This window comes from Salvia hispanica, chromosome 3, assembly GCF_029641045.1.
Source record: "Salvia hispanica isolate PSC_SH4W2 chromosome 3, Shi_PSC_v1, whole genome shotgun sequence".
In the NCBI taxonomy this organism is placed as follows: Eukaryota; Viridiplantae; Streptophyta; class Magnoliopsida; order Lamiales; family Lamiaceae; genus Salvia; species Salvia hispanica.
In genome coordinates, this window is record NC_142694.1 from 57,463,898 (window position 1) to 57,474,143 (window position 10,246).

The 10,246-nt window shown below is 36.0% G+C and overlaps 1 protein-coding gene across 18 annotated transcripts; it reads left to right on the forward strand.

Annotated features, from left to right (window-relative positions):
• The first annotated feature begins 1,674 nt into the window (after nucleotides 1-1,674).
• Nucleotides 1,675-7,905, forward strand: LOC125212931 (uncharacterized). Of its 18 annotated transcripts, none has more exons than XM_089068628.1 (10): nucleotides 1,675-3,389; nucleotides 3,491-4,127; nucleotides 4,471-4,587; nucleotides 4,921-4,991; nucleotides 5,336-5,495; nucleotides 6,575-6,690; nucleotides 6,920-7,005; nucleotides 7,095-7,229; nucleotides 7,379-7,481; nucleotides 7,566-7,905. In XM_089068628.1, the coding sequence occupies exons 5-8, from the start codon at nucleotides 5,391-5,393 to the stop codon at nucleotides 7,178-7,180; spliced, it is 393 nt and encodes a 130-aa protein (XP_088924754.1). In that variant the 5' UTR covers nucleotides 1,675-3,389; nucleotides 3,491-4,127; nucleotides 4,471-4,587; nucleotides 4,921-4,991; nucleotides 5,336-5,390; the 3' UTR covers nucleotides 7,181-7,229; nucleotides 7,379-7,481; nucleotides 7,566-7,905. The 18 variants fall into 18 exon arrangements, 13 of the variants coding, with proteins under 13 accessions (XP_088924754.1, XP_088924753.1, XP_088924752.1 ...); XM_089068627.1 differs by having other exon boundaries at nucleotides 7,095-7,214; nucleotides 7,327-7,481; XM_089068626.1 differs by having other exon boundaries at nucleotides 7,327-7,481; nucleotides 7,566-7,904.
• The last annotated feature ends 2,341 nt before the right edge of the window (nucleotides 7,906-10,246 follow it).

The following is a 10,246-nucleotide window of genomic DNA, read 5'->3' on the forward strand; positions in this document are numbered from 1 at the left end:
TAGGGGTATTAATGTTAATTAACTACATGTTTAGTTATAACTAACTTTTAAAAGAAATCCCAAAACTTTAAATTCATATAACATAAACTAAATTAAAGATAATTTTATAAGGATTTCAACGATATCCTACATGCATATGTTCCGACGTCAAAATTTGAAAAAAAATTTAAAAATTTTAAATTTTTTCGTGCAAGCAAAAATGTAAACATACTATATAAAATATGTCAATATAATACATGTAGAATGTAATAAACAATGAGTTAACATTCTTAAAGCATTGTGTTGATATTTTTGAAACACTATATTGACATTTTCATCAAAAACCCTAATTTGGAGTTTGTTTTTTTAACTTTTTTTATTTTATTAATAAAAATGAAAATTACACGTGGCAAATTGTAGACCACACGTTTTCTAAAATCCTGTGATCTTAAATTAATTATAGTTAGCAATTAAATGATGAGTTAGCAATTGATCACTCTCCATACGATACGGAGTATATCATTATAATTTAACATTAATATCACTAAATTATTTTAATATTAATTCAATATTTATTTTCATAATGCGTTACTCCGTGGTGTAGTAAAGATAATATGTGATGGCAATCCGCAGCACCCAACATGTGGTGTAACCTTTAAATATGACTACCACATAGTTTGATATATAGGAAATTAATTATATGACAAAACCTTTATTTTGAGACTTCTATTATAAAATTATTTTAAAATTTATTTTTTATTATATTTTTATAATGCATTCAAATATTCAAAGCATAAATCCATAAGAGCATTAAGAGTTGATATTACATGATACGGAGTGTATCACATTTAGATTACTACTAAATTATTAAGAGTTAGATATTACATGATACGGAGTGTATCTCTATAATTTGATATTTATATTACTACTAAATTATTAATATTAGTTCAATATTTATTTTCATAGTGTGTTAATACTCAATAGTAGTGATAATGGCAATCCATGCCCCCAAACATGTGGGTGTATTCTTTAATGGCATGATTACCACGTAAATTGATAGTACATATATAGAAAATTAATTATAGGATACACCCTTATTTTTTTAAGACTTACATTATACAATGTGTTGGGATTTATTTGTTTATTATATTTTATAATACATTCAAATATTCAAAGTATATACCGGAAAAATTATGTTTTCTTCTGTATAATTTTAATAATAGTGTCATCAAATGATCATATATTGATCATTCTTTTTATATTTACACATGTATTATAATATTATATTTAAAATCAATAGTTTAAGATAATATTTCATATCATAAAATTCGAAATAAGCGAAAAATTAAGTGACATAAAATATAATGTACTTACAAGATTCCAATTAGAAAGAATATAAATTAATCAGTTTTTGAAACAAAATAGTGTAGGGGTTATAGTGTAAATTGATAGTTCTATTAAAATGAATTTTCGAAACTAATAAAAAATGAAAATTATACATTTATAATTACTTGTATGTTATTCCCACGTTTGATTTTAGGCCGTAAATTTAAGATTGATTTTTTAATATAATATAAATAGTTTGAGACGAGTTGAAATGGAACGGTGCAATTAACATGAAACCGAGGGAGTAATAATATTTTATTTTAAAATCCATTTTTGTCTTCCTATTACTGTTTCTATAAATCTATTTCATTGAATCCCAAAACAAAACCCCCAAATTTTGGCTTCTAACAAATCCCCAAATTTCAAGTTGATTCGAAATTAGGTTAAAGAAATGGAGAAGAAGAAGGGGTTCTCCTGCAGAAAACCGCCCCTCCATCCCCGTCTCGGCTCAAATCGGCTCTGGATTTCCGATCAAATGCGCAGTAGCAAGAACGATATGCATGTAAAGACCATGGCTGGGATATTTGCGACTATGGTAAAGGGAAGGTACAATCTTCACGAAAATTGGTCAAATGATTATACGTTAGATCTGGCGGAATTTGTTGTAAACAAGGTTCGAGCTACGCCATCTGATAAGAGATGCGAATATGACGATCGTCCTTATCCCCGCCCAGAGGATTCGCCTAATCATCCTTTTCCCTTCCCAGAGGATTTACCTTCACGTTTAGTGTATGACAGTGGTAGGTCATTCGCACTAATCGTCCAACTTGCCTGCAAATTCAAGCAAGTGTGGTGGCCTCATGATTTTACTGATGATCTCGTTCAATTAGCCGTAATGAAGCTTCAATCATCCACCAAGCCACTTGATGCTGATGCATTACCCCCCAACAAGAAACTCAAATCATAGAACTATGTTATGTTATGTTATGTTACTAGGGAGGATGTTCTTCAATTTTTTTATTTTGAATCTTATAATGTTAGTTATTAGTGTGTCTGATGTTAATTCTCTGTTGATCTGTGATTGTTGGAGCATTTTCTGTTAATTCTTACTTTTGGATAAGGTTTTTCAGTTTATTGGTGATTAGAAATTTAGAATAATGCTGTTGCTCTGTATAGTTTATGTTATTCTTATACTATAATAGAGAGGACTCCAATTACTTTAATGGGATAGAAACATTGCTACCTTCATTGCCGTGGTATGATGTTTGAATGGAGGAAACTACACAATGACTCCTTTGTAGTTGCAATTTGGCATGGTACAGACGATGCCTCAATGGTTGAGGAAAATGGAAAAGATATAACGTATTAGCAAATTTCCCTGTCCAAAGGATCATAGAACAAGACTATTATCGTGTTTTCGATGTGATTATATCATGAAAATGTTAGTATGTTATTAGGATGTTGAATATATTAATGTCATGTTATTAGTTATTCGTATTATCTGCTGTTAATTCTCTATTAATCTATGATTGTTGGAGCATTTTCTATTGATTTATGACTCTCAGTGTTACCTTTAATTCTTGAAACATAGAGCAACTGTTGGCTAAGGTTCTCTTCAGTTTTCAGTTTATTTGTGATTATTCACAAGTGTATGTTAAAATAATGGGGTCATGTTTCATATATTCTTGACCTTGTTGTTTGAGGAATCTTAGTTCTATTTTAGATGCTCTGTATAGTTTATGTTATACATAGAGAGAACACCAATTACTTTAATATCTCCATCTGCTGGGATAGAACATTGCTACTTTCATTGTCATGGTATAATGCATGGCACAGACAAATGCTGCAATGCTTCGTGCAGCAAAACATACAATTTTTTGAGGTAAGCAGTATTCCTTATCAGTTCAAGATTCTCAACCTTTTACTCTCATCACCTAAAAGTTTGGTGTTGTTTTAGGTTCTAATACACGTTGATCTTTGAGCCTTGGCTGGTTAGACAAGGTATCCTAACATCTGATGAAAAATTTATAGCCATATAGAGATCCAAGCATTTAGCCTCATCGAGTGCTGGCGATTGGAATTGAGTAATTTCTTATTCTCTCCAGTAAACAAGTTGAGTTTATTTGTATGACCGTTGAGTGATTTTTTATGTTAATTTGTGACATTTTTTCCTCATTGACTGCAGGTGACAGTTAAGCCATCCCTACCTATGGGGAATTGTCAAATGCAGCAGCCAATGTTTATTTCAAGTCTTCAGCCACATCCGATTCAAGGACCAAACTATAGCTTTCCAACAACTGATGGCTTATCAACTACCTTTTCAGTTGGGTAACATGGGGTCAATATGACTCCACAGATTTGTCAGCAACAGGCTAGAAAATAAGGTGGTTCTCGGAAAAATGTGAAGATTACACATTCAGTGACTCATGAAGAGTTGAGACTGGAGGGTTTGCCTGCTCCTAGATCACATCCTGTTGTGCCACCTCAATCACATTCTGTCCCATCATTTCCTGAAAATCGCCAGATGAAATTCTTTCCCATTTCTTATAGCACTCTCTGTCTATTTTCTGCTGCTAGCTCCATTCCATCGAGTCTGACTTAATACACAAAAATACCCAATCCTGATACCTGACTTGCTATCACTTTACAGGTTTGAATCTGTTCCAGCTGTCTTGGAGGATGCTGTCAATGATGCCCCGAGAGCAGCTGAGTTCCTCGGTTGTATTTTTGCTATAGTCGTCTTAGAGAGTGTCGTTTAAGCTTTTCTGAAATCGGACGGTTGGTATACGGATGTGGAGAAATATCAAGGGAGCCTTGTGTAGGTGGGAACTATCTTGGACTCAATCAAATGAAGCAAAAAAGTCTTCTAGGGAAACAGTATTCGTACCAATTCTAGATTCTGAGCTTTGTACTCTGATCACTCTACTTACTATAAATTGTTGGTGTCCTTTTAGGTTCTAAAACAAGTTTGATCTTTTAGGCAAGCGTTGCTAAGCTTGGACCTCTATATGTGTCATAAACTACTATCGACTGTATTTGGTCAACACTGAATATTGTAGTTAGTCTAAAATCTTCATTTTTTTCTCTCTAAAATCTCAATCTTCATCGAGTTTTGGTGAAGTCTATGGAACTATGCAATTGTGACATATTGAAAATATTTGGTAGGATGTAGAGCATGTGATCTACCCAAGTATAAAGGATTCTCTGATGTCTTATACCTTGATGGCTTACACTGAAAGAGACAATAAGGAGGTTTCATCTTTTCATGTTTTCACGCTGAAGGTAGTATAACCTAAGTTTCTCATTTCTTGCCGTCACTTTTAGGGTTACAATGGCAGTCGATTAATATGTGCACCATTGTTGGTAATAGTTTTAATTCTCTATTATTTTTTCTATTGTTGGAGCATTTTCAATTGATTTATGATTCCTCAACTGAGATGTATTCATGAATGGAGTCGTTGCCTTTTACCTTAGAATAAGCATTTTTGGGTGAATTGTTCAATAGAAAAGCTTTAAACTGTACAAATAATTTCTAGAATCTTGTTTGGTGGTGTTGTTACAGAGAAGTATAGTGTAATAGTAAATATCTACTCGCTGACTCGGTGCATGTTGCAGTTTCTATCGATGAAGCTTGCAACCGTAAGTCCAGAGCTCAACATGGATACAGACAGGATTCTTCCATAATTGTGAGAAACTCTCACTCTCTCCACATTCCTAAACTCATTTTTCTCAACAAACCAAATCACATTCCATTTTTGATTAGTTTCTTCACTTGCGTGGCGGAAACAACATCTGCTAAAACAAACCAATTCATTTGGTTTCTCAACAAACCAAATAACATTAACATAAATATACTATTTTCTCTCCGCACTTAACACACAAAACATATGCTAAATCCCCAAATATTAGTTTATTAATAAAATGTGAGCGAGGATAAGTTAATGGAATATGAGTCCACAAGTAAATTTCCAAATTTCTTCGATCAAATCTAGCTACAGTTTAATGTAGGCGTTTGGCTTGCGCATTGTAGCTCGTCTTGAACCTTGGAAGCTGAAGCAGTTAACACAAATCTATCATATGTATTGATGGTTTCCAGTGTCAATATGCTCGAGTCACATCCTAGTCCTGGAAGAAACATTCACAGGGCTTCTGAGATATCAAGTCCTGGAGATGCAAGCAGGGTGGGAAAGGTTTGTTGCTCCATCCTGTTATGAATCTCTGCTTGCTTCTCCACCTGCTTGTGGTTCCCCCCTCCCCTCCAACCACCACAGAAAATATGTGGCCTGAAGAGCACTTGCAAGACAAATCTATTATCAAGTTTTCAGTATGCTATTATCAACCTGTCCCACTACCCTTTTCTAAACATTATATTTCTCTTGAAGTGAGGTTGCATAATAAATACTATTAGACACCTGCAACCATCAGGCTCATTGTTGTAACCATTTCATACTTCCTGACACATCTTGACTATATAATTTGTTGAGGTGGCAAGAAAAGGAAATGAATCAAATTTTGTGTCGAAACTCTTCTGGTTTGACTTTAAGCTAAGGAAAGATTTAGATGACTGCATATTGTAAAATATTCCTGGAGGTCTTTTTGCTTGTTCTTGACTCCTCGCCAGGCCTCACTCTTCTGAATCTTTCTTGGCGTGACCTTTTCTCATTTTGTTGAAGTCTCCGAACTGATAAAACTGGAAACTCCTAATCTATGTTATTTGATGGGTATCATTTTTATGACATGTTTTTATATTCTTTAGATTCCTATGAAGATGCATTTTCGTTGTACAGATGTATGTATTATTGCTTGGCATCCCCAAGCACTTTGATATGGCATTTATGGAATTGGAGCATTGCCTTATGACCTATCGAGTCCTGCACTGAGTCTTTAACATATAGAGGTTGTATTGTGTCAAAAGTATGCATGGTGGTTTACAATGGATTCCTTGATCACCCAAAAAAATATTAGATCCTAGTCAGTTTGAACTTTGAATACTGTAAAGCTAATATAGGTAATACACTACTGCCTTAATCTGAAACTACTTGAAATTTTGATATTGAACTCATAACATGACAAAAAGAGAAATGATACTATGTGTTCAGGAGCAGTAACTATCACATATTGAAGATATTTGGTTGGATGTAGAGCATATGCATTTGGTGAGATTTTGTGACTAGATGATTATGTTCTTAAATTTTTTTTGCATTATATTTCACCCTGACACTGTGATTCTGCATATGCATTTGGCGAGATTATACTCTGATCGGTGTAGGTGTTAAAAGCCATGAGGAGAAACAAGGATAAAGGATTTTCCGATGTCTTATACCTGGCCGTGAACAATAAAAGAGACATTGAGGATATCTCAGCTCTAATGTTTTCATGCAGAAGGTATTTATCACCTAACTCTCATGTAAATGTTCATCAGATGTGTCGGTAATAGGTATACCATGCATTTAACTCGTGTATACAACACTGCACAAGCAATATATTTTTTTGTATGTATTTGTTTGGTAGTATGTTGAGTTCTTGCATTCCGGTAATATTAATATGTGCTGCATCGTTTGTAACTGATGGAATTTTTTACTGCTGGTTGCTCAGATGTTTTTTCTGTTTACAGGGCTCAGGAAATGTTATCTACACTCTGCCCTCCAATGGAACGATTCTTGAAAGAATTATTCGTAAAAGCAACATGGATATTGCAAGGTAAACTCGGTGGGATATTCTACGGGGTATTCCATGGATCTCATGGTTTTAAATGTGGGGATGACATTCAACTCTGGTTCCGGGAACAGGAGAGGAGCTTTGGCCATCCTGGCCATTTTCTGTCTCTGTATACGAGTCCCAAAAAGATGTTATCAGTTATCATCGCGATGATTAGCTAGTTATCCCACTTTGATAGCTATAGTCACCAGGTGCTTTCTTTCACTGTAAGATACAAATGCTTAAATGCTTTTGTTGTGCTGTCCTAATATCGAACTTTTAAGTCTTTTATGATCACCAACAATTTACGCACTTTCTTATTAGTTGATCTTCCTGATGCATCGACATCCTTTGGTTCAATCTCTCTCTCGGATAGGTTGAGGAGCGTTCTATTCCGATTGAAGAACTACTTGAGGCAGAAGAAGTTTCCTGCACTGGACTCCTGTAGGAAGTATTACATAGTAGTACTAGGGTAATAGGTGAGTTCTAACTCCTAAGGTTGCAGTGCGTTTCGATCTTTTTGTAGCTGACACTGTCCCGTTTCTTTGTATTGTTCCTTGCAGGGTTGAATATAAGATGAGCGCTAGGCTCGGGTGCGTGAAACTTCACTCGAGATAGCAGGGGATGGTTGGTTCAAATTGAGTGATTACAAAACTTATTTAGACTAATTTATATACTATGAATTTGATGTTGGACAATTCATTAGTTTTGCTAGTTCCGAGTGCCACTGTGTCCTAAAATAAATAGGTTAGGGTGATAACATATAGTACTAGTACATGTTTTATTAATTTCTTAATCAGTCTCTTCCTCAACTCAATTTATTAAACCGGTATTAAGCAAAATTGATTCAATGTGCACTTCAAATCGTGCTCAACTGTATATAAATGTACCTATTTGTTCTCGTTGCTGTCCATGTTGTCTTTTGCGTTGAAGAATTGGGGCATTGCAAAATTTAACGGACGATTGAAAAAGGGATCGTTCTAGAATACTGAAAAATTGCTAGCACGGGAATCAAATTTCTGTATTTATAGTTGTTTGGTTTCCAGAATTGGCTAACTCACAGCCCTACAACTGAAGAGGCCTAGGTCCATCTCGGTACGGACGAAATTATAGGCAATTAAGTTAGAAAACATAGAAGAAAAATATTATATTTCTTTCGTCCTATAAAAATATTTAGGTATCTGAACTTGAAATTGGAAATTCTATTGTCTGATAATTGAATATGATAAGCTTTCAAGTACCTGGATGGCATAGGCCCTGAAAAATCGGGTACCCAAATTCCCAAATCATTAAAATAAAAATTAAAATATCCTTTCTTGATTACAACTTTCCATGCTGTTCTAAATACTATAAATCACATAATGTCCATAATAATAATAATAATCACTTGCAAGCAATCAGTTGGAGTTCATATCTGACTAACTATATTGTGTTTTGGTGTTGTCATCACCTTTAGCATGCATCCTACGGCTTTGATTTATTTTTATCGTTAAGATTATAAAATTTTCCCGATTAAAAGCTTAGGTTATCTCGATAAATTGCGGCCGGCCGCTCCCATCCTCAACTCCTCGTATTTTCCTCATATCTTAACCTATCCAATATTGTACCATCTCACTACGTACTATTTTATCTATGCAACCTAAAAGGGATTAAAACAAATGAAACAAAATACTCTCACTCCCTACACTTGCAGTTTTAAGCAAACACTAAAAAGGGTTAAAACAAATGAAACAAAATACTCTCCCTCCCTACACTTTCAGTGTTAATCAAACACACTAAAAGGGGTTAAAACAATGGAAACAAAATATTCTCACTCCCTACACTTCGAGTTTTAATTAAAAGGGGTTAAAACAATTGAAACAAATTACTCTCACTCCCTAAAACACGTGTATACTCCCACGTACACCCTTCCACCATCTACTTTGAAAGTCAAACAACAAATAATAAGAAAAGAGAAATAATAAAAAGATGGAAGAACAACATACTCCTCTACTCTATAACTGTGACGGACGGCTACTCCCTCCTTCTCTACTGTGTGTATCTCCACAAAAAGATCCCTCAATTTTTGAAGCAAAACAAAGATAGATCCCCAAATCAGTTTGCTCCCAAAATTTCTCAAAATCAGTCCAATATTAATGAGCTCATATCAACGATTAAATTCGAATAACAATTACTACTAGTAATCAACGAAATTAAACCATTCAAACTAAAAATCAAATCACAAGAAAACCAAATATCAATTCCATTCGAATTCACGATATCGAAAGCAAAAGATTTAGAGTGCGAAAAGGGGGTCTAGCTAGCATCATCATCATGGAATGAAAGACCAAATTAAACGGAGTACGAAATGTGAAAGATAGGAGAAGTAGCGGGAGATGAAATCAGAGAGATAACAAAAGCATTACATCAGTGTTAATTTGAGCTTCTTGGTTGCACCACCATCCGGACCTCCACCGGCATCCTCAAGCGTACGCTTACCGGCAGCAGCACCTCTCCCGGGCGGAGCACCGCCGCCGCCGCCACCGACCTGAAAATAAAATTAAATTAAATGAAAAAATATAAAATAATAGTAATTTGAGAATATAAATTTGAGCACCTGAGCACCACCGGCCAGAGCCCCGGCAACGCCACCTGCGACATTCTCGACGGGATCAACAACAGGAACGAGACCACCATCAACAACAGCAGCGGGATCGACGACCTGAGCACCAATGGCCAGAACCCTGGCAACGCCACCTCCAACATTCTCGACGGAATCAACACCAGGAACGAGATCACCGCCATCTTCAGCAGCGGTGATGGAATCGTTGGAACCGCCGCCGGATATGGGATCACAACTCATGGTGTCAGGCAAGACCACCGGCGCCTTCAGCTTTTGATCCTGGAGCTCCTCTAGGAATGCCTTCTCCACCTTCCGTTGAAAAATATCGAGGTCAATGGAGTGAGTGGGGTCGACGCCGAAACCCTTCTTCAATAAGTCGGCTAGCATCGGCATCATTTGGTTCACTATGTCGTCGAAAGGTGGTTTCACGACGGCGGCGGATGAGGAGGAGGAGGGCGGCACGTAGTCTGCCATACTCTTATCCGAGATGGCGGGGGAGGGCGGCACATCTGGCATGCTTTTATCAGAGACGGCGGCGGACGGCGGCACATCCGGCATGCTTTTATCAGAGACGGCGGCGGACGGTGGCACGTTGGCAGAGGAGCTAGCCATGGATTGTGCGACTGGAGTGGTGGAGAGGTA